The sequence below is a fragment of the Astatotilapia calliptera genome, chromosome 13 (genome assembly GCF_964374335.1).
Source record: "Astatotilapia calliptera chromosome 13, fAstCal68.1, whole genome shotgun sequence".
NCBI lineage: Eukaryota > Metazoa > Chordata > Actinopteri > Cichliformes > Cichlidae > Astatotilapia > Astatotilapia calliptera.
In genome coordinates this window covers 112501-139578 of record NC_137434.1, presented here as the reverse complement: position 1 = coordinate 139578, position 27078 = coordinate 112501, and the positions used below count along the sequence as shown (strand labels likewise).

The window sequence follows — 27078 nt, the reverse complement described above, 5'->3', positions numbered from 1 at the left end:
TGCTTGCTCCAGAGCGCCCGTTCACCTGAAGGTACCTGAAGACTTGCTGATAGATCGAGTCAGTGAGCAGCTGCAGACAACCAATAGAACCAGATTAGAACCTCAATAGAATGCCTGTTTGATCTGTCATCAGTAGAACTACAACAGAACCGTAGTGGAACCAGCAGAACCTCAGCAGGCTGTTTCTCATGCTACTGGTTTTTCCACAGTGGTGCAGACAAGAAGGATGGTCAGCGTTCTCAGATGGCGGAGATCCAGGAACACGAGGAGATCGCTCACCATACAAACCCATCCCCTGTCCCCTTTTCCCCCAACCCACCCCCAACCACTCCCGCTCCCCAGATGCAACAGAGACCACCTGTTTCCTCTGAGAGCAGTAAAGGCCACGCCCCTCCTAAAAGGTTTCATTTTGTGATTTGTCGGTTTGGCTTCACTGCCTGCTTGTGACGTCACTGTTCCGATGTCACTCTATACGTAGCTACTAACCCTGCCTCCCGGGACACACCGTCCTGCTCTGCTCCACCTAAACTCGAATCACCTGACCAGCATGGACAGGTGTTGCTGATCAGCTGATTTGACGTTTATGCTAATAAGTAGGGCTGTTCGATGAAAACGTCTATCATTTCATATTACGCTATCGTTTGTTTCGAGGTGTCGCAAAATAAACTGTTTACAGTTTATTTTTTCATGGTTTTGTTTTTCACTGTAGAATTTCTCTAAGTTCTCTCGTTCTCTTATATTTAATATAACCACACTACGGACAGACTAGCGACTGTTTTTATGCTTTGTCGTTACAACAACGGTAAAACCATCGCGTGGCTCCGCCGTCCGCTTGTTTATTTTCCACGTAAACCTTTCACAATAAAGCTGAAGATCCTGCTGAGATTTTTTAAAATAAACTGAATTACGTGAAATAATATGCAGAGTGTTTACGGACAAGAAGCTAAAAAGAGCCGTCAGGTGCTAAAAAATAAACCTTAGAACACGCCGTGTAATAAATACTCACAAAGAAAATTGTGGCCGTTTCAACTTATGTAACTCTCGACTCCAGGTACACGACACATAGCTGAAAACACTTCACGCAAGTCGAGTTGCCTGAGATTCACAGAATTTACAGAAAATGTAAAAATTTTGTGATAAGTATCGTTGTCGGGATGATAGATGTCTTATATTGAGATATGAGATTTTGGTCATATCACACATCCATACTAATAAGCAGGTAGAAAAAAGTCACGATGAGTTTAAGTTTGCTTTTTATGTTTAAATGGTAGAAAAGTTTTCTGTCTGAGTGCAGATGAGGAACTTAAACCCAGAGACCCTCGGTGCTCTGTGGGATCTTTCAGGTGATGCTAGTTTCCAGAGATCTGATTGGTCAGTAGGTGTTCATTTTGTATCTGTTGCTTTCTAATCTCAAAGCGTTCACAAAGCTTTATTCATAACCACAAAGCCTGCTTCTTAGTACTGACCTTTGATTTCTGACGTGGTAAGGACTGTGTGTCTTTCGGAGCAGTGACCTTTGACTCTGCCTGGCTCCTCTTTAGTCTCTGCTGCTTGTTTTAATATGATTACTAATGTGATCTCATCCCAGCTTTATCCCAGGACCTCCTCTTTTTAACTCCTCCTCCTCCTGCAGGCCTCATGCAGCCTGGGTCTTGAGTTTCTGATGTATCCCAGCTCTAACCTCTCTGCGAGTTGTATGTTTGACTTTGTCCCTCTGGCTCTTTGGAGGAGAAGGTGTTTGGTCTCTGACGACTGATTGGTCTGGATCGCCGTCTCATAGAAATTCATTGAAAAAACTAAAAAATCAGATGAGAAACTTCAAAAGTTAAATTTAAAATCCAGGAAAATAAAACTTCAGATCTACAAACGACTCAGAGATTCTTCCTCCTCCTCCTGCTTACAAGCTGAACCCCGATTAGTACTGCAATACTCACTGTGTGCGTGTGTGTTCAGGGGCCCCAGCGTGAAGCGGTCCTCAGGGATGGAGCGCTCTCAGAGCAGCACCTGGGACACTTCAGATGAAAACAGGAACAAACTGGTGAAAGCTGCGTCCACCTCCAAACTGCTGGCCAAGGTGGTGAAGAACACAGAGAGGTACAGACGCATAGCCCATGTGCAGTACACACAAAGAGTGCGCGCGGTACAGACGTTGTTTTGTGGACTGTCAGGCCTTCGTGTGTTTATATTGACAAACTGATGGTGAGACTTTGTTTTCTTTCAGGCACAGAGATCCTGTCATGAGCCAAGGTAAACACCACACACATCTTCATCATCATCATCGTGTGTAGAAATGGACAGAAAGCCTCGGAGACGTTTCAAAGCGTTCTTGTCTTCGAGGCTGTGCTGCTGCTGTTTGTGTTGTCTGTTGTTGGTTTTTCTCAGTGATCGTGTCTTTGTCTCAAACCAGCCAAAATCTCAACTCGAGAGAAAAACAGCCAAGCTGGTAAGTCGTAACGATCTGTCGGAGCAAGCTAACGGTCTAATGTGCTAGCGGCTGCTGTATGAGCGCTCCCTGTTTCTGCACCAATCACAGCTCTCTCTCTTGCTCTCTCACACTCTGCTTGATGCTGCCAGTCTCGCTCGCACACCTGCTCTTACTCCTTCAGGCTGTTCAGGTGATGTCATACCTGTGTTTGACTCCCTGACATCATTTACCCCCATATAAGGTGAAAAAGTAATAAAATAAATTTATTCACACTCCCAATCAGACAAATCACCCACCGTGCGCACACACAAACGCGTGCCCGAGCTGCCTCACCTGCACAGCTTTAAAGCCTCAGTTTCTTCATCTGTCTTGCTTTTTTTTTTTTTTCTTCTTAAATCAGCAGCACCTTTCAGATCTTGGCCTGTTTCACCTCTGCTAACAACTGTCACACCTGAAAGACAGAACATCTGTAACCAAATCTGCTTCAATGCCGATATTTATTTGCCAAATCAATAAAAACTAGACCCATTAGACTCTGACAGGATTAGCTTTGCAGTTTGGGATTTATGCTTTGGGGTTGGACTGCTGTGCTAGTCTGAGGAATGTCTGTCTAATGTTTCAGAGGGGAATGCTATTAAGATGTTCATGCGTGGTCGACCGATCACCATGTTCATCCCTTCAGACGTGGAGAACTACAACGACATTCGGACCGAACTTCCTCCAGAAAGACTGAAGCTGGCGTGGGTGTATCCTTCACCTGGGACACGGGAGTGCTCTTACACTTAGCAGTGATAAATATTGGCCGCTTTGATGAAACAGGTGTTATGCAGTGAAACACTTTTCTGACACTGATGTGTAAAAGCTCAGTGTTTAAATGCAGAATTCCAGGCCAAAATTCAGAGTATTGGAAGTTCAGGAGAGACCACGGGTGTGGCAGGTCAGCGTTATCTGTGTATATCAGTAAAACCAAAGTCTAAGCATCAGCAGGTCACGGCCTTCAGAGATCTTCATGCATCCCTCACCTGCTCTGTTGTGAATGTCACTACATCTCCAGCTGTTGTCCAGGTGTTTCCTTGACTTCGTGCAGGTACGGTTACCGGGGAAGAGACTGCAGAGCAAACATCTACCTCCTTCCAACCGGAGAGATTGTTTACTTCATTGCGTCGGTCGTGGTTCTGTTTAACTACGAGGAGCGGACTCAGAGACATTACCTCGGACACAGCGAGTGCGTCAAATGGTGAGAAAGAGCTCCGTAGTACTCGCTGCTCTCCTATTGGCTGTTTGAGGCGACAGATAAGTGAGCTGCTCTTTTTGTTTCTGTCAGCCTGGCCATCCATCCCGATAAAATCCGGATTGCCACGGGACAGCTCGCAGGAGTCGACAAAGATGGACGGGTGAGAACACATACCACGTTTTTAAGGTCAACTTTCAGACAAAAGGAAAATGTAAATACGAGTCGAAAACCGAGGCTAACAGGAGAGCTGCTGATGGATAGAACTTTTTAAATAAATGAATAAAAACAATTAAGACAAGGGTGCTGTCCCTCTCAGGCTCAAGTTCATGTCTGGGACAGCGTCAGTCTGGCCAAGCTCCACGTCATAGGTGAGCTAACGTTTGAACGAGGCGTCGGCTCCCTGGCTTTCTCCAAAGTTGTAAGTATCAGCCAGGTGCACCACGGGAGCTGTAGTTCTCACATACCTGCAGCTCTATGCATCATCAACCTTGCTGTGTCTCTCAGGATTCTGGTCGGCACCTGAGTGTGATTGATGACAGTAACGACCACATGTTAACAGTCTGGGATTGGAAAAAGGAGTCAAAGATAGCAGAGATCAAGGTGAGCCCACGTTTTTGTTACTGCACTGGTTTTTACCGGTTCCAACGTGTTCCACCTGTGCTCAAATGCTGTGTTTTTGCAGACCACCAATGATGTGGTCCTGGTTGTGGAGTTCCACCCAACGGACCAAAACACCATCGTCACCTGCGGGAAGTCCCACATCTTTTTCTGGAGCTGGAATGGGAACGCGCTTGCTCGTAAACAGGGAATCTTTGGGGTGAGTTTCTGCAGTTTAACTGTAACAGTGCTCATCACTGATTAAGCACTCATAGATTCACGATCGGCACCTGTGATTGACAAAAAAAAGACCCATCAAATTTGTTGCCAAACAAGCTGTGCTGAGCTTTGATGGTGGGGAAGAAGATTGCACCGGGGGAGGTCGGTATTTAACACCATATGGTTTAAATGGGACAGACTGACCCTGAGATGGGGGTCTGTAACAGTATGTCAGATTTAAATGCCTTGGTCAGTACTAGCAGCTGCTGTCCAAATAAAGTCTATTTGAAATAAAACCAAAATACAAACTTGCGCTTGGTGTACGTGCAAATACTAGAACGTGTCCAGTTTCGTGTACGAAGGCTTTTAGAACAATGAAAATAAAGATGTTTGCCTGATGCCTGCGCTATCAGCCACATCGATGACGCTGGGTGTCATGACACGCCGTCTCTTGGTTCTGCAATGTTTATCTAAGTGCTGTGTTTGACACTGTGGATCAATCTATTTTATTGGATAGGCTGGAAAATTTTATTGGAGTCACAGGAAATGTTTTATCATGGCTGAGAACCTACCTGTCTGGGAGATGTCAGACTGTTAGTTCTCTCTGAGACCTGTGCAGTGAGCCATGGGGTGCCTCAGGGCTCCGTACTTGGACCATTGCTGTATTCTCTGTGTCTGCTGCCTCTTGGTGTTCTTTTAATGTAACCTTTCATTGTTACGCATTGTTACCTGCAGCTTTATGTTCCTTTAACCCAGTGGTTCCCAAACCTTTTTTGCTAGGCCCCACTTTGTTTTACAAGAAAAATATTTGCATTGTGCTGAGGTGTCTAAATTAGAATCTTGTCTATCTGCAATTAAGTTCGGGTTATCAGATAACTTCCTGCTTCTAAATACTGATAAGACAGAGTTGATGGTCACTGGACCACAAAAATGTCAATAAGTGTCCTAAAATTTCATCTTGAAAATTGACGACTATGTCATAAATTGCAGGGACAAGATTTAAAAACTTGGGTGTGTGGTTCGACATGGTGCTCTCCTTCGAGTCTCATGTAAAAGAGATAACAAAGATAACTTGAGGAACATCGCCAATTATTGTAACGCTCTCCTTTCTGGGCTACCAAAGAAAAGTTTTAGAGGTTTACAGATGGTGCAAAATGCAGCTGCTCGCATTTTAACGAAAACTGTACCCCTGTACTGAGATCTCTTCATTAACTACGAGCAGATTTTAAGGTCCTGCTGCTCACCTACAAGGCTTTAAATAGTGTGGCACCTTCATACCTCTCCGACCTTTTACATCTTTATGTTCCATCCCCGATCTCAGGACTCTGGCCTTCTAAAGGTTCCTAGGGCCAGGAAAAAACAATTGGAGAGTGTGCGTTTTCTTTTTGTGCCCCGTTTTTGTGGAACAACCTCCCTCAAGATATTAGGCAGGCATGCTCTGAAGACCCACTTGTTCACCCTTTCCTACATGTCTTAATTCTGTCCCATTTCGTTTTTTAAATTCTTATCTTTTTAACTTTAATTGCTATGTGTCGATTTATCTACCTTTTTATTTTCAAATAGCTGTACAGAACTTTGAAAGCTCTTTATAAATAAAGTTATTATTACTATTATTATTATTACCAACACAATATGGTAAATGGCCTGTATTTGCTTTACGCGCTTTACTTGGTCCTAAGGACCCCAAAGCGCTTTACACATCCAGTCACACACCCATTCACACACTGGTGATGGCAGCTACATTGTAGCCACAGCCACCCTGGGGCGCACTGACAGAGGCGAGGCTGCCGGACACTGGCGCCACCGGGCCCTCTGACCACCACCAGTAGGCAACGGGTGAAGTGTCTTGCCCAAGGACACAACGGGGCCGGGGCTCGAACCGGCAACCTTCTGATTACAAGACGATCTTGAGCCACGATCGCCCCAATAAACAATAAACGGTGGGTACAGGTGATCTGAATGGACAGCAAGCAGTGGTTTCATACCTGTTGGTCTCTGATCTTAAACTGAAGCTGCACTAAAAGTGTTTCGTTTTTTGTTCCAGTAAGAACCCTCAGCTTTCTGTGGTTACACAACAGAGAAGATGCGGTGTAGACGCAGAGAGGCTGAAGGAGCTCCGAGCTGATTAGAGGCAGGGTTTGTGTAGTGACGCCCAGCAGGGGCTGAAAACACAGCAGTTTAAGCAGTGATGGTTGTTCGGTGTGGTTGTGCCAGTTTGGATTCAGAAGTCTCTGTGACCTCACTAATTCACTTCTTTGACCATAACTTAAGATTTTATTTTCCAGCGATGGCAAAATGTCACACGCGCCTCACTCGATGGATAAAATACAACAGTTGTCATTGCAGAGGTTAAAGGTGAATCTGGAGCGTGATAGAGGGAAACTGTAAGCAGCGTGTAGTCAGAGGCATACAACCACGAGCTGGTGATGCTGCCTGCTGAGCTGAACGAGCTGTACGTGACGACAGGAAGTGAGTACATGATTAAATGTTTGGATCTGGAGCAAAGACAGACGGACCCCCGGGTGTGAAAAGTCGGACCCCTGTTTCTCTGCTGGTTTCACTTTCGGTGACGTAATTCCAGTGAGCTGATAAACAGATTCTGCAGCAGATGAAGTGAAAGGAGTCAAAAAAGTGATCATGGTGAACTGTGAACTCTGTTTGCTCTTAGTGGAAAAATCAGTAAAAATCTACAGGAGAACAGGAAGCTCCACCCGGCTGAGGACAGAAAGAAAACCCTTTATCACAGAATTAAACAGATGATATGAAGGTGGTATTTCTGCAGCAGATCCCCTGAAACAGCTGCTGAGTCCACAAAACACAAAAGCATCTATCCATGAAAACACAGCAGAAACATCGAGCTTATTAAACTTGCACCTACACACTTTTTACTTGATTTAAATCAAAGATTTTTCTCAGCTTTTTGTCTTTAGAGGAAACCCGGGTCCTTCTTTGAACTCACTCCAACACTCCTCTCCTGCTTTCTCCTGTTTTCTAGAAATACGAAAAGCCAAAGTTCATCCAGTGCCTGGCGTTTCTGAGTACCGGAGACATCGTCACTGGAGATTCTGGGGGTAGGCTGCTGGTCTGGACCAGGAGCGCCACGGAGAACCCGGCCGGGAAGGGGCCTCGAGGTATCGGGTTGGGGTTGTTCACAGTGTTTTGCATAAAGATCGTGCAGGTGTGTGCCACGGGGCAGCCGCAGAGCAGAGAAACAAACAAGCCGAGACGCTGTGAGGGAAACGACGTGCATATTTTCATCCTGAGTAAAACGGCATTCGCCTTGTTAATGAAATAAGCTCGGTCTGTTTAATGAGTTTGCATTGGTATCCGCCCTGAAGCGTTTCCCTGCACGAGACGGATCCCGACAGGTTTTACAGCTTCAGAGTTCGATGCTAAAGCAAATGACAGTCTCGCTGATTTTAAGGTCACAGAAAATGTCAGAGTGAAGAGTTTGATTTAAACCGACCAGAACCAGCAGCTCCAGAGTCCTGTAAGCAACCGACTACAGAAAAACCACAGAACAACAACAGGTTGTGTGTGTTGGCCCAGTTTCAGTAATGGTTTTTGTCATGTTGTTAAACTGGTTTTTAGAGACATGATGCCAGGGATTAAATGATTTTCTACTGAAATTCTACTCTGAGCGCTTTTTTTCTGAGAAGGGGACAAAAGACAGTGAAAGTGGAGATGGATTTTTACCCCTCGGCAGCACGTTGGTGCATACAAGCAACAGGAAACTTGGTTTTTGGAGGAAATCTGCAGGAACAGGAAGTGTTTTCATTATGATCTGCTGCCTCCCGCTGGTTGTTTTGTGAGCTGCTCTGTAAAAAGAGTGCAGGAACTAAACCTATTTAAAGCAGTTTGTTTTCATCTACATGAACGTTACACGTTGGTGCTTCCTGTAGGAACATCAGCAGCAACATACTTTCTGACTTCCTGTGTAAACATGAAGAACTAACATGTACCGCTTGCACTTCCATGGGAGCAGTGAGGACATGGGGAAGTCCAGAAAAGTCCCTGAGCAGAAATCTGTGTCGGGACGCCTTAAACATGATTGGACGTGACATCGCACATGATCAGAGTTTCAGATTAATAAATGTGGGAAAACATTTGAGGTGCGTGACGTGGTCACGGCTGAAACATAACTTTTCTGTTCATTCAGAGGTCACTTTTGTGCTTTGAACACTTAGTCACGTGACCCCCAGAGGACGTGTCACAGACGAACGATGCGTTTCTCAGATTTAGGAACAGCCACGTCCTGTTTCAACTTTCAGAGTTAAAAAAAAAAATCCTTTAATCAAAGCTTATTTTTTTGTTTGATAACTCACCTCTGTGTGTGTGTGTGTGTGTCTGTCTACGCAGCCTTTCGGATACTTCATCATGTCGATGGTCACGAGGGAAGTGTTTTCTGTATGTGTGGGATGAGGAGCGGCATGCTGCTGACTGGAGGAAAAAAGGACCAAAAAATCATCCTGTGGGACCACGAACTGCAACGTCACCGTGAGATCGAGGTCTCGCAGCACACATGCACACCTCAATGAAACTCAGCTGTGATGACATCATCTCGGCCGTCAATCTCCACAAATCTAAAGTGTCAACCATGTGACTGAGGCTACGCGTTTGATCCCCACAGGTCCCAGATCAATATGGAACCATCAGAGCAGTGTCTGAGGGGAAGGGGGACGAGTTTCTGGTCGGGACGTCGCGTAACTTCATCCTGAGAGGAACTTTCAACGATGGCTTCCTGGTTGAGGTCCAGGTGAGTAAAACGCCTCCGGGAAGTGACGACAGACCAGGAGGTCACATGATCGCATGGCGTCACTGACCAGAAAACTTCAGTACCTCTGTGTTGTGATGTGTTCAGGGCCACACAGACGAGCTGTGGGGTTTGGCGGCTCACCCGTCCAAAGACCTGTTTCTGACATGCGCTCAGGACCGGCTCGTCTGCCTCTGGAACTCGAGCGATCACAGTCTGCTGTGGAGTCGCACGCTGGATGAAAAGGTGCGTGGTGACGGGGAGGCAATTTATTGATTATTTATCGATTGGTCATTGGTGATCGCATGTTTCTCCTCCTCAGGAACACGGACACTGTGCAGACTTCCATCCAAGTGGCGCTGTGGTCGCCATAGGAACGCGATCAGGAAAGTCAGTACAGAGTTTTGTTTTTTTTCTACCTGAACTCAAAGATCCTTTCCTTGTATCTCTGACCTCTGGTCCCTGTCAGGTGGTACGTTCTGGATGCTGAAACCAACGACCTGGTGGGGATTCACACCGATGGGAACGAGCAGCTGTCAGTGATGCGCTTCTCCATTGGTGGGTGGAGCTACGTTGTTCACGGGCTGTGGCTGGAACACGCTGTGTGCCTAACAGATGTCTGGAGGTCGCCAGCTTTCGGCTGACCTCGGAGCATCTTTATCTGTTCGCTAACAATGGGCAGCCCTCTTGGTGTGATATCATGTTACTGTGTAACGGCTTCCAGTAGTAAATAAATTTAAGAGATTTCTGAGAATGTAGGCTGTCATTGATGTGGTTGCTAGGTGACAAGAGCAGATGTTTGTGATGCTGTACAGAGCTCCACCTTGTATGCGGTGTCAGCCACAGGACGCAGCCCCTGAACATGGACACTCATTAAACTGAAGATCATAACGGTGTTATGAGAGAACTACAAATCTCAGCTTGCACCTCTCTATCTCTCTCTGCAGATGGAAGCATGCTGGCTGTCGGATCTCACGATAACTTTATTTACCTTTACAACGTCTCTGAACAAGGACGCAAATACAGCCGATACGGAAAGTGCACGGTGAGTCAAAAAAACAATTGCAGCTTAGTGAACACCTGTCTGCCCCTGTTGCATCCGTTAGTTTGTTCAGTTTGCCCCAAAAAGTTAAATCTGTTCATCTGGACATTGTGTTTTCAGTGGGAGAAATATTGGTTCATCATGCAGGTGAATTACTTGGATAAGTAACGAAACGTTTTGGTATCAGTTAACAAGCTTCGGGCGTTTTTCTCACTGATATTAGGCTGCTCGTCTTGGCAGAATTGGTAACGCTTGTTTTGGTTGGTTTCTTAGCACAGACCCAGCTTGTAAGCATAGTTTACAAATATTCTAGTGCTGAGGGCAGACTTTAGGAAGGCCATTCCAGAAGCTTAATGTTAGCCTGCTTTGTCCAAAATCACTTCTGATGTGTGTTTGTGATCATTGTTCTGCTAGAACACACGGCTATGTCCAAGCTTCAACTTCATTTGAGGAAAAGTCGAAGAAGGCTGTCGTCCTTCTGTATTCCATCCACTTTGTGCAATGTACCAGAGCCATGGGCGTGGTACTTAGGGTTGGGCAATATATAAAAATTTTACAAACGACAATCATCAGTTCAATAATCAACGATGGGCGACTGTAATCATGCACGGACTGATTTGCGCGTTTACAACACAGAAATTTTAACATTTTTAACCTGCTCAACCCATCTGGAGTGCAGAATGAACAAACTTTGGACAAACTACCCAAAATGCGAGACATTTCAGAGATTTTGACTGAGTCTACGCTCCAGATGGGTTAATTGTCGTGATGACAGCATGTTAACGCTAACAGCGCTAAAAATAAATAAATAAAAAAAGTCACCAATTTGGGATGAAAGAGGTAAACCTAAGAATGTAACCAAAGCGGTGTGCCACTTGTGCGGATGTAAAATGCGAGCAAAGTACTCAAACCTGACTAACTTGCATGAGGATGTCCGTGTCCACCATCCGGCTGAGTATGCTAGGCTATCACCAGCTTCTGCAGCTCCATCAACAAGCTTTTGGGTGCTCTCTGAGGAGGGGGCATTTGCTCTCAAATGAAAGAGGGTGCTGTTAAAAGAGCTCTATTATCTTTTTTTTCTTTCTTTTGACTGCTTCTATTCGCTCCATTATTATTATCAAATTTACTCATGGGCAAACGAATAAATCGCCAGTGCTGGGAAGGTTACTTTTAAAATGTATTCCACTACAGATTACATGCCCCAAAATGTATTTTGTAATGCATTCCGTTACGTTACTCAATGAGAGTAACGTATTCTGAATACTTTGGATTACTTAATATATTATCATCTTTTTACAGCTACATGAATGTACTATTGCTGTGTGATTCATTACTATTACTGAAGGTTACTCTCCATACCAACACCAACTAGATGTTTAAATCTTAATATAAATGAGTAACAGTAGGTGGACATTAGGTAAGGCTGCACTTTTTGCAGTGTCTTAATACTTACAACTGGACTACACTGCCCATATGGCTACATTCTTTAGGGCTATGCCTGTAACACTCTGCCTATTGCCTTCATATTAAATAATTTTTAAAAATATCTCTTTACGTCATTATGCGGGCTGCAAGTAGAGGTGACATTCAATTCAATTCAATTTTATTTATATAGCGCCAAATCACAACATAAGTCGCCTCAAGGCACTTCATAGATACAGAGAAAAACCCAACAATCATATGACCCCCTATGAGCAAGCACTTTGGCAACAGTGGGAAGGAAAAACTCCCTTTTAACAGGAAGAAACCCCCGGCAGAACCAGGCTCAGGGAGGGGCGGCCATCTGCTGCGACCGGTTGGGGTGAGAGAAGGAAGACAGGATAAAAGACATGCTGTGAAAGAGAGACAGAGATTAATAACAGATATGATTCAATGCAGAGAGGTCTGTTAATACATAGTGAGCGAGAAAGGTGACTGGAAAGGAAAAACTCAATGCATCATGGGAATCCCCCGGCAGCCTATGTCTATTGCAGCATAACTAAGGGAGGATTCAGGGTCACCTGGTCCAGCCCTAACTATATGCTTTAGCAAAAAGGAAAGTTTGAAGGCTAATCTTGAAAGTAGAGATAGTGTCTGTCTCCTGAATCCAAACTGGAAGCTGGTTCCACAGAAGAGGGGCCTGAAAACTGAAGGCTCTCCCTCCCATTCTACTTTTAAATACTCTAGGAACAACAAGTAGGCCTGCAGAGCGAGAGCGAAGTGCTCTAATAGGGTGATATTTATTGTACTATTCTTAGTTAGTGTATTCTCTGTCTTGTCTTAATGTTGGTTTATAATGGAGCACTGTAACAAAAAATAATTTCCCCCAGGGATCAATAAATTCTGATTACCGTATTTCCCGGACTACAAAGCGCACCTGAATATTAGCCGCACAAGCTAAAATCAGGGGAAAATCCTGTTTTGTACATACATTAGCCGCACCTGACTAAAAGCCGCAGGTGTTTCAATGTTGACTTATCATATGTAAGAGAATATGCACAAAGGGAATTGTCAGGAAAGAGATGGCTGTTTGGAGACACACCCCTTTTATTAATATTTTGAAAAACAAGTTATGGGTACATATTTGCACATGTAGTACATAACAGTAACCTACAGCACACCAGAAAAATAGATTCGGACTACCTTTTAGGCTCAGGTGCAGTGACACGGCTGTAACAAGAAGAAAAGTCAGTCATTCACCATCTTTCTCTTCTTCCTGCGCTCTAAAACCACCAAAGTCCTCTTCTCCAATGTCGGATACAAACAGGCTCAGGATGGCTTCGTCATCCACTCTCCGCTTCTCTCCTTCGTTATCACTTTCAAAACCAAAGAAATCCTCGTTGTCAGTGTCAGAGTCGAACACCCTCAGAAGGGCCGTGGCGGTGTCCTCCTCTCCATCATGCAGCAGTCCAGCCCTTCAAAATCCGTTGGTGATCGTGGATGTTTTCGCACTTTTCCACGCTGTCAGAATCCACCGGTGGAGTTGGGCATAACTTGCTTTTCGCAAGTTTATCGCCGCTCGTCATCCATGCCTCCCGCTGAATGCGTAGCGCTACTTTGAAGTTTGTTTTTCGCGCTACTTCGTACGGCACTACGTTGCCTGGCGGACGGACATGTGACTAACATACCACTCTTGAACCCCGATCCTTCCGCCAGGCAACGTAGTGCCGTACAACAGCGGAACAAACAAAACAAATCGTCTTACGATATCACAAAAATCATGGAAAATCCATAGAAAAGCCGCACCTGACTAAAAGCCGCAGGGTTCAAAGCTTGTGCAAAAAGTAGCGGCTTATAGCCCGACATTTACGGTATTCTGATTCTGATATGGTACTACAAGGTCATTAAGATAAGATGGGGCCTGATTATTTAAGACCTTGTATGTGAGCAGCAGGATTTTGAATTCAATTCTGGATTTAACAGGAAGCCAATGAAGGGAAGCCAAAACAGGAGAAATATGCTCTCTCTTTCTAGTCCCTGTCAGTACTCTTGCTGCAGCATTTTGGATTAGCTGAAGGCTTTTCAGTGAGTTTTTTGGACATCCTGATAATAATGAATTACAGTAGTCCAGCCTGGAAGTAATAAATGCATGAACTAGTTTTTCAGCGTCACTCTGAGACAGTATAATTCTAATTTTAGAGATGTTGCGCAAATGGAAGAACGCAGTTTTACATATTTGTTTAATATGTGCATTGAAGGACATGTCCTGGTCAAAAATGACTCCAAGGTTCCTCACAGCGTTACTGGAGGCCAAGGTAATGCCATCCAGAGTAAGAATCTGGTTAGATACCATATTTCTAGGCCTTTCAGGGCCGAGTACAATAACCTCAGTTTTATCTGAATTAAGAAGCAGAAAGTTAGCGGCCATCCAGGTCTTTATGTCTTTAAGACATTCCTGCAGTTTAACTCATTGGTGTGTGTTATCTGGCTTCATGGACAGATAGAGCTGGGTGTCATCTGCATAGCAGTGTAAATGTATGCTATGTCTTCTAATGATGCTGCCTAAGGGAAGCATGTATAATGTAAACAGAATTGGTCCTAGCACTGAACCCTGTGGAACTCCATAATTAACCTCAGTGTGTGAAGAGGACTCTCCATTTACATGCACAAACTGGAGTCTATTAGATAGATATGATACAAACCACTGCAGTGCAGTACCTGTAATACCTACAGCATGTTCTAATCGCTCTAATAGGATATTATGGTCGACAGTATCGAATGCTGCACTAAGGTCTAGCAGGACAAGCACAGAGATGAGTCCACTGTCAGAGGCCATAAGAAGATCATTTGTAACCTTCACTAAAGCTGTTTCTGTGCTGTGATGAGCTCTGAAACCTGACTGAAACTCTTCAAATAAACCATTCCTCTGCAGATGATCTGTTAGCTGTTTGACAACTGCTCTTTCAAGGATTTTTGATATGAAAGGAAGGTTGGAGATTGGCCTATAATTAGCTAAGACTGCTGGGTCTAGAGATGCTTTTTGAGTAAAGGTTTAACTACAGCCAGCTTGAAGGCCTGTGGTACATAGCCGATCATTAGAGATAGGTTGATCATATTTAAGATCGAAGAATTAATTAATGGCAGGACTTCTTTGAGCAGTTTTGTAGGAATGGGGTCTAAAAGACACGTTGATGGTTTGGAGGAAGTAATTATTGAAGTTAACTCAGAAAGATCAATTAGAGAAAAAGAGTCTAACTTAACATCAATGGTACTAAGAGTAGCTGTAGATAATATTACATCTGTGGGATGATTACTGGTAATTTTTTCTCTAATGATAAAAAATTTTATTTGTGAAGAAGTTCATGAAGTCATTACTAGTTAACGTTAAAGGGATTGTTGGCTCAAAAGAGCTCTGACTTTTTGTCAGACTGGCTACAGTGCTGAAGAGAAACCTGGGGTTGTTCTTATTTTCTTCAATCAGTGATGAATAGTAAGATGTTCTGGCTTTGCGGAGGGCTTTCTTATAAAGCAGCAAACTATTTCTCCAGGCTAAATGATGATCCTCTAAATTTGTGACACGCCATTTCCTCTCCAGATTACGAGTCATCTGCTTTAGGGTACGTGTTTGAGAATTATACCACAGAGTCAGGTACTTCTGATTAGAGACCTTAGTTTTCACAGGAGCTACAGTATCCAGAGTCGTACGTAGTGAGGAGGTGAAATTATTAACAAGATAATCGACCTCTGTTGGAGTAGCGTTCAGATAGCTGCTCTGCTCTATGTTGGTACAGGGCATTGAAGATGATAACAGTGGGTGGATTATATTCTTAAACTTAGTTACAGCGCTTTCAGAAAGACATCTACTTTGATAAAGTCTACTCTCCACCGCTGTGTAATCAATTATTGTAAATGTAAATGTTATCAGGAAATGATCAGACAGGAGAGGGTTTTCAGGAAACACTGTTAAATGTTCAGTTTCTATGCCATATGTTAAAACAAGATCTAGAGTGTGATTAAAGTGGTGGGTGGGTTCTTTTACATTTTGAGAGAAACCAATTGAGTCTAATAACAGATTAAATGCCATGTTGAGGCTGTCACTTTTAGCATCTACATGGATGTTAAAATCACCCACAATAATTATTTTATCTGAGCTCAGAACTAAATTAGATATAAAGTCTGAGAAATCAGACAAACTCTGTGTAAGGCCCAGGTGGATGATAGATGATAACAAGTAAGACTGGTTTCTGAGTTTTACAGCTGGGGTGGACGAGGCTAAGCATCAGGCTTTCAAATGAATTAAGTCTGTCTTGGTCTTTCATTAATTAATAGGCTGGTGTGAAAAATTGCTGCCACACCACCCCCTCGGCCTGTGCTTCGAGGTTTCTGGTAGTTAGAATGACTCGGGGGTGTTGATTCATTTAAACTAACATAATCATCCTGCTGCAACCAGGTTTCTGTAAGGCAGAGTAAATCAATTTGTTGATCAATTATTAAGTCATGTACTAACAGAGACTTGGAGGAGAGAGACCTAATATTTAATAATCCAGATTTCACCGTTTTACTCTTTGGTTCAGATGTGGATACTTTATTGTTCTTTCTTTGTAATTGTTTATGTTTAAGTTGTTTGTTGCTGGTTTTTAGTTTGTTTTTTGTCTGTTTGGGAGCTGACACAGTCTCTATGGAGATGGGTTTTTGGGGGGGTAGCAGGAGGAGAGAAGCTGCAGAGAGGCGTGTAAGACTGCAACTCTGCTTCCTGGTCCCAACTCTGGATAGTCATATTTTGGGGGGTTTAATAAATTTGTCCATATTTCTAGAAATGAGAGTTGCTCCATCCAAAGTGGGATGGATGCCGTCTCTCCTAACAAGACCAGGTTTCCTCCAGAAGGTTTGCCAATTATCTATGAAGCCCACATCGTTTCTGGGACACCACTCAGACAGCCAGCAATTTAAGGAGAACATGCGGCTAAACATGTCACTCCTGGTCTGATTGGGGAGGGGACCAGAGAAAACTACAGAGTCCCACATTGTTTTGGCAAAGTTACACACCGATTCAATATTGATTTTAGTGACCTCCGATTGGCGTAACCGGGTGTCATTACTGCCGACGTGAATTATGATCTTACTGAATTTACGTTTACCCTTAGCCAGCAGTTTTAAATTTCCTTCAATGTCGCCTGCTCTGGCCCCTGGAAGACAATTGACTATGGTTGCCGGTGTCTCTAGCTTCACATGTCTGAGAACAGAATCGCCAATTACCAGAGTTTGACCCCCGGCGGGTGTGTCGCCGAGTGGGGAAAAACGGTTAGACACATGAACGGGTTGGTGGTGTACCTGGGGCTTCTGTTTAGGACTTTGCTTCTTCCTCACCGTGACCCAGCCGCCCTCTTTCCCCAGCTGCTTGGGGTCTGCCGGGGAACAGCTAGCGGGGCCTACGCTATCTTTGGCTGCACCAGCTACAGGGGCCTGGCTAGCTATGGGTGAATGAAGGGTGCGAAGCCGAGTCTCCAATTCAGTAATCCTGGCCTCCATAGCTGCAAATATGCTACATTTGTTACAGATATCATTACTGCTAAAGGAGGCCGAGGAGTAACTAAACATCTGACACAATGAGCAAGAAAGTGCAGGAGGGACAGGTGAAGTAGCCATGGTGCTAACGAGTCGGCTACGAGCTAAGCTAAGCTAGCGAAACAGTACAGAGACAGTGAGTGAATACTTTGGCTATAAATTAGGTAGTGAGTACACAGAAAGTGTGCTTCGGATGAAGCACGTGAAGATTATACTATGAAAAAGAATGTATTTAAAAGTTGTTAATTAAATTGCTAAGCAAATAAGCTACTCAGAAACACCACTGTGTTTGAGCAGGAACAGGAAGTGATACTCTACCGCAGAGCGAGCGAACACCAAGTGACAGCGCCACCATGGGCCGCGAGATTGAGACACAGACATTACAGCCTCTTAATGTGTGTTTTGTTTGGGTTTCCACCGGTGTGGAATTACCAATAATAGAAAGACCATAGCCTAACATATGAAACAGGAAAAGACCGCTGTGTAATCCATTTATTTCTGCAAAGTAACTGTATTCTGAATACCACCTTTTTAAACAGTAACTGTAACGGGATACAGTTACTCATATTTTGTATTTTAAATGCATAATGCCGGTACATGTATTCCGGTACTCCCAACACTGTAAATCGCCCATGTAATAACGTCGATGGGCTCAGCATATCGTCGATAGCCGATATGTTAGTCCAATCGCCCAACCCTAATGGTACTATGTGCTTGGCAGTTGGTTCAGATTTCTTAGGTTTGAAAGCCTCACCTCACCTCCAAACGTAACTTTAATGGTAGATGTTAATTTCACATGTGCAAGTTACTGTGATAAGAGGCGAACCTGAGAGGAGAGGTCTCTGAAGCGGGATTTATGGTCCCACAAACGTGTCCATCCATGTCCCACTCGGTTGGACAGAGAGGAGGAGAGGAGTCCTCCAAGATCCTAACCGTTCGTTCGACAAAGCGGATGACGTAAGCGACTGCCTAATGTTGATTGGTTGCAAGTGGGCCGGAAAAGAGCAGAGACCGACTGAACGGGAGAACTGCAGTAAAAACACTTCAAAGATAATAAAATGTAGCATGACAAGCACAGACAACAGTGAAACTTTTCATTGTTTTTAACACTATGTTTCACTTTAACTCTTTGTGTGTCATAACTTTGCTCTCCTTTGCGGCTCATGGAGCAACAACAATACAAGCAAGAGTGGCCCTTGTGTTTGCTCTCCTTAACTACAAATTCCACTTTACAAGATTGAATGTAGCTCCTCTGTGGGTTAAACTTGGAAACACTTGTGGTGGTGCTCAGGTGTGTTCATGAGTTAACTAAATGTTTCAACAGGGACATTCGAGCTACATCACCCACCTGGACTGGTCACCTGACAACAACTTCATCATGTCCAACTCTGGAGACTACGAGATCCTCTACTGTGAGTACCTTCTCATCATAGGCTCTGGCACTACAGTACTGTGTACTGTTATCACAGAGTACTGTAATACTGCAGTATTTTGTTGATGTACAGTGACAGATGTCTGTTTTCAGGGGACGTTCCAAACGCTTGTAAATATATCAGAAATCGTTCAGAGTGTAAAGACATCGACTGGGCGACTTACACCTGTGTCCTGGGATATCATGTGTTTGGTCAGTACAATGGGAGAGTGTGTGTATTTGTGTGTGTGTGTGTGTTAGGGTGTTTATTCTGAAGATGTTTATACTTCCCTGACTGTTGAATCAGGACAACTTTCTTAACTCTGAAATTCTGTCTGCCTATCTCAGGTGTTTGGCCAGAGGGTTCAGACGGCACCGACATCAATGCTCTGATCAGGTCCCACAACAGGAAGGTGATCGCTCTGGCTGACGACTTCTGTAAAGTTCACCTGTTCGCCTACCCATGCTCCACCTTCAAGGTGACACACATAAAAACACACATTTGAAAATGCTAATCGTCAAACTGAAATGGTTTCAAAGGCTTACTTTATAAATGCGGACCGGAGGGTGTGTTCCAACTAGAGGAGGATCAAACTCCTCAGCCTCCCTGGGAAAGTCTATGCCAGGGTGCTGGAAAGGCAAGTCCGTCCGTTAGTCGAACCTCAAATACAGGAGGAACAATGCGGTTTTCCTCGGTCCTGGTCGCAGAACACTGGACCAGCTCTTTATCCTCTCAAGGATACTCGAGGGTGCATTGGCGTTTCCCCAACCAGTCTACATGTGTTTTGTGGACTTGGAGAAGGCATTCGACCGTGTCCCTCGGAGTGCCCTGTGGGAAGTACTTCTGGAGTATGGGGTGTCTGGCCCATTGCTACAGGCCATTCAATCCTTATACAACGGTTGCAGGAGCTTGGTACACATAGGCAGCAATAAGTTGGAGTCAATCCTGCTGGGTGATGGGCTCCGCCAGAGCTGCCGTTTTTCACCGATTCTGGTCATAATTTTTATGGACAGAATTTCTAGGCGTAGCCAAATGGCGGAAGGCTTTCACTTGGGTGGCCTCAAAACCTCATCTCTGCTTTTTGCGGATGATGTGGTTCTGTTGGCTTCAACAGGTGATGGCCTCCAGCTCGCCTTGGAACGGTTCACAGCCGAGTGTGAAGCGGAGTATCGGCACCTCCAAATCTGAGGCCATGGTTCTCAGCCAGAAAAGGGTGGAGTGCCCACTCCAGGTCAGGGATGAGTTACTGCCCCGGAGTGGAGGCGTTTGAGTATCTCGAGGTCTTGTTCACGAGTGACGAGTGAAGGGAGCGGGAGATCGACAGACGAATTGGTGCAGTGGCTGCAGTCCGTCTTGGTGAAGAGAGAGCTGAGTATAAACACGAAGCTCTCAATTTACTGATCTATGTCCCTACCCTCACCTATGGTCACGAGATCTGAGTAGTGACTGAAAGAACAAGATCGTGGATACAGTTGTTGGAAATGAGCTTCCTCCCAACAGTGGCTGGCCTCGCCCTTTGAGTGAGGAGTTAAGCAATTCGGGAGGGGCTCAGAGTAGAGCCGCTGCTCCTCCACATCAAAAGGAGCCAGTTGAGTTGGTTCGGGCATCTGACAAGGATGTCTCCTGGGCTTCTCTGCTTAGGCTGCTGCCCTGTGACCCGGCCCTCGGATAAGCGGAAGAAGATGGATGGATGGTTTCAAAGACTGAGATCTGAGTTGAGAGCAGCCATCTGATCAGAGATCCCAGGACCTCCCTGTCTTCTCCTCCTCTAACTGTTCTGGTGGGACACAGAGTTGTTCCCAAGCCAGCCGAGAGGTTTAATCTGTTCAGTGTGTCCTCTGTTTGTTCTGACATCTGCTTCCAGTCAGACACAAACACCTCAACTAGCTGGCGCTCCAGAAGTGTCCTGCTGATTGGTCAATCAGCAGGTAAACCAAAAGCAGGTCTGCAGTGCACACGTGAACCCTCGTACACATTGGATATTAGATAATTGGGGTATGGTAAATGGACTGATTTTTGTATAGCTATATAGCTTTTCTACTCTCCCGGAGTACTCAAAGCCACATTCACACACATTCTCACAAGCACTTGCTCTACACTGACTGCTTTCTAACTACATTCACACACATATTCTGATGGATGCATCAGAGAGCTACTTGGGGTTAGTATCTTGCCCATGCAGACTGGGGAAGGCAGGGATCGAACAACTAACCTTCCGATCAGCAGCTGACCTGCTCCACCGGGTGGCTGTACCTGAGCTACAGCCACCCAGCTGTTCCTTATCAATTGCTGAGTGTTGATTAGAGGTAAAAGGGTTTGGGTGTGACTATTCTAAATGTCAGTGTCATCAGCTCTGTTAATAAAGTTTTTGTCTGCAGGCCCCCAGCCATAAGTACAGCGCCCACAGTAGTCATGTGACCAACGTGGCCTTCCTGTATGACGACAGTTACCTCATCTCGACGGGCGGGAAGGACACCAGCATAATGCAGTGGCGTTTGGTTGAGAAGTCTTCGCTGTCCCTCAATGACAGCATCATCTCTAACTCTACCCCCCGCCGAGTTGAGCCTGTATTCGCACCACCCCCTCCCACTGGAACCACCCACTCGCAGGAACCCAACCCTCCTCCGACAGCCAATGGGACTCAGGAACCCTCCCCTGAAACCCCGCCCCCTACACAATTAGTTCCACCCTCATCAGAGCTAACACCACCCAATTCTGAGTCAACCCCGCCTCCCTCAGACAGCACGGTGAGCCTGAAGGACAGTCTGGAGCCCAGTGATGATACGGCTACGCCCAGCGACGAGGGGCTGCCCCCTCTGACCCCGCCATCGTAGACTGTTTGTGCGTCTTTGTGGGGACCAGGCACACTTGTGCTCCGAGTGAGGATGGCTTTGCAAACGAAGAGATTCTGTTGGGTTTTATGATGCTTCAGTTCAGTTTAGGGTTATAGTTCAGCATGTTAATGGGACGGCTAATACGATAGAAACTTCCAGAGGATGTCATTGTCTCTGATTTACTTCAGAATAAACCTCCACTCTTCACACAGTCAGAAACCAGAGAAATGGGACAGTTCAAAAGGCTGCCTGAGAGTCTGATTTTGGTTTTCTTCAGCCTTGCAGTGGTTAGTGATAAATAATCTGAACATCCATGATTCACAGGAGCTACTCACAGTGGGTTTCAGCTGCTTTGAATGTGAACAAACTCTGAGTTCTAATAATAGTTATTAATTCTAATCAATAATAATAAGAATCCCCACAAGAAGTACAAATGTCTGAAACCTACAGATCACGCGATAAGAAGACCTCAAGGTCACAGTTAAACATCTGGAAGGTCACATTAGAAGAAGCGAAGGGAGGGGGAGCGTTTTCCGAACACACACACACACACCTGTGTTTCAGGAACAGGAAGTGTTGTGGGGCTGGGGAGAATCTGAAAGTCTTAAAACTTTCCTGATTTTTTTTTTTCCAAAATGTATTTAGACCCCCAAAATAATCCTGTTTTTGTCTTTTAAACAATGTAAATGATTATTGGTGGATTTTTTTTTTTTTTTAGAAAGGGTTAAACACATTTTTCAGAATAAAAGCTTTAAGGAAGCAATGGCATGAAGCTTTTAATGTGAAACACGGGAAGTGTGAATTTGAATCCAAAAACATGGTGGTTTCAGATTAAAATCAAAGATGACATGTCTGAGCCTCAGACATGTGAGCTTGTTTCCAGAGTACAGTCATGTAAATAGGAAGTAATCGGGTTGTAAACAGGAAGTAATCAGAATGTGAAATGTGGAACGTGAAGTCAACCTCCAGAGTAAAACTGTGAATGTTTTTATTGATCTGACGGCCGGTGATCAGAGACGTGTCTCCTTCTGAGGATCTGTTTGTATATACTGCAGATACCTGTGTATATTTCTGTTCACCATTAGGGGCAGCAGCTCCTCAGCGACACTGTAAAAGCACTCAGCCACACATCTCTCATCCAATCAGGTGACAGGAAATAATAGCTCCCCTCCTCTGATTACCTGGTTTCAGTGATTTTGACTGCTGGTGATGTTTTTGTCGCTTCTGGACCACATCTGTTAAATATTTTCTGAATGATGGCATGATGATGTCACTCCAGGGCCGTGGCCTTTCAGGTGGGTTAAGGGAGGGGTGGTGTTGGGTTGTTCATGTTGTTGCCTTTTTAATACCATGTTTTTACACTTGTCTCTGAAGGGCTTGTCCACAGTTCAGGAGCCCACCTGAATGGTCATGAAGGGGTGGGGCCATGATGGGGACTTTTGAGCGTTCATCAGAGACAGTGATGATGTTCATGTGACTGTTTTTGAGCCAATCATGTTTTTTCTCATGCATTCCTGTCAGAGGACGGACTGTACTAAAGATTTGAACAAGAAATGCAAATAAATGTTTTAGAAACAGACATTTTTTTGTGCACGTTGTCTGATGATGTCGGACTTTAGGTGCCACAGTGTTTAATGTGTACGGTCACGCAGCATTTGCAAGCATTTACAATAAAAACACCTAGTAACGTATGATTACATTGTAACTGTGGTTCTCTAGGTGAGAGACTCTCCACTCTCTACATATTCTATAAGTGCAGGGATGTGGAGATTTATTTAAGACGCGTTGGCTTTCCCGACCACACCCCACAGCTATAGAGATTGAAAATGTGATGTCATTCAGGGGTAAAACCGCAAAGGATTCTGGGAACTCGTGGCAAGAGGTACTAGCGCACGCAGGCTTTCAATTGAAATCAGTCACACAGCGATAAAAAGAAACACAAAAAATGGCAAGAAGCTGTTGTATTATTAACTGCAATAGCCGGTCGCCTGACAGCCACGGGAAGCCGACGGGTAAAGAGATTGGTTGTTATCGGATTACGTCGTTGAAGAGAAATTGTTCGAGCTATCTTTCCGAAGTAACAAACAGGCGACGGATGACCTGGATTGCAGCCATTCAAAGACCAAATATAACGTCCCAGAACACTCCAGCTCACATGTTAGTCTGCTCCAAGCATTCCCACAAAGGTCAGTGTTTTGTAGTAGTTAATACGTCATTTTTCATAACATAACTGGTGATATAGGTTACAAGCAAGTCTGGCACTGAACAGAAATTGTCGCGCTATGCTCCTTTGTTTATTGTGCATAAATAGTGAAATGTCCTGACACAATATTGCGTTTCGATTCTGTTATTACCATGGTACATTGACAAAAACATACTTTTATTCACAGGGTAAAACAGGTTTTTTTTGTATCACCAATTGCCCAGTACGATTACAGCATTATTGTCACTGCTACATTTCTGTAATGCGTACCAGAAATTATTTCCACTACTAATTAATTACCGTTGAGCGTAAAGGTCCTATTAATAAACTGTTAGCGAATGTGTATTTATGAAGACGATTTGTGAGACTGGTAAACTTATGATAGGTACGATGGTCTTTCGTTCTACGCGGTGCATTTCAAGGTCCTGTACCCATCCGTCGGTAAACTGTACCTGGGCTTGTTGCAGTGACCTGAAGTTACTAAATTTCACGAGTGTATGCACTCACTCCAAGAACCGTATAATTATAAATATGAGCGTGGTGAAAGTTGGGCAGCACATTAACGTATTTTGTCCACTCTGTGTGCTCGTACGGGTCTAACCCTTTCACTCCTTTTGATTTTTCCTCGTATCTTTTCTTTGACTTTTCATCAAGTCTGTCTTTGTACGGACCAGCATTGTTCTCCTTCATTTTGTACTTAACTTTTTTGGGGGACAAAGAAAAAGCAAGAAGGTATTGGAACCTCCTCTATCTGCCGGTGGTACATACCGTGCAGGGGCCTGTCCTTCCATGATGGTTCCTCGTCTCCCTCCCCTTTCTTGGGTTTCTGCTGCCTGAGGTATTCACTGAGCACTCGGTCAGTTGGGGCCATCTTCCCAATGTATTCTTGGATGTTCGTTGTCTCATCCTGGACTGTGGTGCTGATACTCACCAGTCCCCGGCCCCCTTCCTTCCGCTTAGCGTACAGCCTCAGGGTGCTGGACTTGGGGTGAAACCCTACATGCATGGTAAGGAGCTTTCTTGTCTTTATGTCAGTGGCTTCTATCTCCTCCTTTGGCCAGCCTATTACCCCAGCAGGGTACCTGATCACGGGCAGGGCGTACGTGTTGATGGCCCGGATCTTGTTCTTACCATTCAGCTGACTCCTCAGGACTTGCCTGACCCTCTGCAGGTACTTGGTGGTTGCAGCTTTTCTAGCGGCCTCTTCATGGTTCCCATTCGCCTGCGGGATCCCCAAGTACTTGTAACTGTCCTCTATGTCTGCAATGTTGCCTTCTGGTAGTTCAATCCCCTCAGTTCTGACTACCTTCCCTCTCTTTGTTACCATCCGACTACACTTCTCCAGTCCGAACGACATTCCAATGTCATTGCTGTATAGCCTGGTAGTGTGGATCAGTGAATCGATGTCTCGTTCACTCTTGGCATACAGCTTGATGTCATCCATGTACAGGAAGTGGCTGACAACTGCTCCGTTCCGTAGTCGGTATCCGTAGCCAGTCTTGTTAATGATCTCACTGAGGGGGTTCAGGCCTATGCAGAACAGCAGTGGGGACAGAGCATCTCCTTGGTAGATCCCGCACTTGATGGTGACTTGTGCTATGGGCTTGGAGTTGGCCTCTAGTGTTGTACGCCACATCCCCATTGAGTTCCTGATGAAGGCTCTTAGGGTCCCATTGATCTTGTACAATTCTAGGCATTCCAGTATCCAGCTGTGGGGCATTGAGTCATAGGCCTTCTTGTAATCAATCCAGGAAGTGCACAGGTTGGTCAGTCTGGTCTTGCAGTCTCGGCTGACTGTTCTGTCTACCAGTAGCTGGTGTTTTGCGCCTCTGGTATTCTTGCCAATTCCTTTCTGTGTCCCGCTCATGTATTGACCCATGTGCCTGTTCATCTTAGCCGATATGATGCCTGACAGGAGCTTCCATGTAGTACTGAGGCAGGTTATTGGTCGGTAGTTGGAGGGGACCGGTCCCTTCTTGGGGTCCTTGGGGATCAGGACCGTCCGGCCTTCAGTTAGCCATTCCGGGTGTCTCTCGTTAACTAGCAGCTGGTTCATTTGTGCTGCCAGACGCCCGTGGAGTGCAGTCAGCTTCTTCAGCCAGTAGGCGTGAACCATGTCGGGCCCTGGTGCTGTCCAACAGCACCAGGGCTCAACATGTCCAACTCTTCATACTGGAGATATCTGCCACTGTGATGGTTACTGGACCCTGTTCAGGGAGGTCGCTGTGGTCTGCCCTCAGATCCTCTAGCCACTGAGCATTGCCGTTATGGGTTGCATCCTTCTCCCATATGCTCTTCCAGTATTGCTCCGTCTCCTGCCTTGGTGGTGCTGTTCTCTTATTGTTCCCTTGCCACTGAGAGTACACCTTTGCTGGTTCTGTGGAGAACAGCTGGTTTATTCTCCTGCCTTCTATCTCTCTGGTGTACCTCCTCAAGCGGCTGGCCAAGGCTGAGTCTTTGCTTGGCAGTTTCCAAGGCCTCAGGTATGGACAGCTTGCTGTATTTCTTAGGCACCTTATTTGTCGCATCTTTCTGCAACTCCGTTAGTTGGCTAACCTCCCTCCGTGCTACTTTGATCTTGCCCTCTAGCCTCCTTCTCCATGGAGGGTACTGCCCCTTGTCGCTGTTCAACTTGTAGCCAAGCATCTCACTGATCACTGCTGCCGTATTGTAGATCAGCTTGTTAGTGTCGGTAATCGTGGTTGTAGGTATTGCCCGTAGTGCTGCATTAACATCATCTAGCAGACCTTCTGAGGGTACTTCACGTAATCTTGGTAACCGGCTACGGGGGATCCAGGTTTCAAGCTTGGCCATGATCCTATTTTTCAGGTCAGTTCCTCTCGCACTCAACGATCCTTCTCCTCTCGCACTTGGGGCTATGTACCCAATCTTGGGTGGGGGTGATGATATCGCCCCCTGACCTGGCGTCCTGACTCCTCCTTGCCGTAGCATTTGTGTTGTACCTCGTCAATCTCTAGCTGTGAGAGCAGTCCCTTCTTTCGAATGTTGGAACACTGAGCTACTAGTTGTTTCGCCGTCATTGTGGATGTTGGGTATCGAAGAATCCATAGGTCCCTCATCCTATTCATGTAGCCCCTTCCGCCGGGGTTACTTGCGTAGTAGCATTCCAACAATGCCCTGTTTTCGTCTCTTGCCCACCGATGCCTTCTTGTTCCAGTAGCCCACTTTTCGTCAGGGTGCCCTGGTTCCTCAACACCTGATGCGGACCTTGTTGATCCGGGCGACGTCCGAGCCGGCATGCCTTCATATTTATCTGTCTCGCTCATGTCTGCGGTAGGCTTGCTTAGCATAGGGGGTCTAGCCAATCCAAATTACGTAGCGCAGAGCCGAACCAATCACAGCCGCAGCGTCACG

The 27078-nt window shown here is 45.2% G+C and overlaps 1 protein-coding gene across 3 annotated transcripts in view; it reads left to right on the top strand.

Annotated features, from left to right (window-relative positions):
- Positions 1–23079, top strand: part of eml4 (EMAP like 4) — a 29020-nt gene extending 5941 nt beyond the window's left edge. The window contains exons 4-24 of one of the 3 annotated variants that reach the window (XM_026189261.2): positions 210–401; positions 1954–2094; positions 2222–2247; positions 2408–2443; positions 3048–3171; positions 3513–3662; positions 3750–3819; positions 3976–4077; positions 4164–4259; positions 4342–4476; positions 7471–7606; positions 8835–8983; positions 9106–9231; positions 9337–9474; positions 9551–9618; positions 9698–9786; positions 10176–10273; positions 18579–18666; positions 18780–18878; positions 19014–19144; positions 21045–23079. In XM_026189261.2, coding sequence (XP_026045046.2) covers positions 210–401; positions 1954–2094; positions 2222–2247; positions 2408–2443; positions 3048–3171; positions 3513–3662; positions 3750–3819; positions 3976–4077; positions 4164–4259; positions 4342–4476; positions 7471–7606; positions 8835–8983; positions 9106–9231; positions 9337–9474; positions 9551–9618; positions 9698–9786; positions 10176–10273; positions 18579–18666; positions 18780–18878; positions 19014–19144; positions 21045–21500 — 2650 coding nt within the window. In that variant the 3' untranslated portion in view covers positions 21501–23079. The remainder of the gene's footprint in view (positions 1–209; positions 402–1953; positions 2095–2221; positions 2248–2407; positions 2444–3047; positions 3172–3512; positions 3663–3749; positions 3820–3975; positions 4078–4163; positions 4260–4341; positions 4477–7470; positions 7607–8834; positions 8984–9105; positions 9232–9336; positions 9475–9550; positions 9619–9697; positions 9787–10175; positions 10274–18578; positions 18667–18779; positions 18879–19013; positions 19145–21044) is intronic. The other 2 variants (XM_026189262.2, XM_026189263.2) reach the window with 2 other exon arrangements.
- Positions 23080–27078: the final 3999 nt, after the last annotated feature.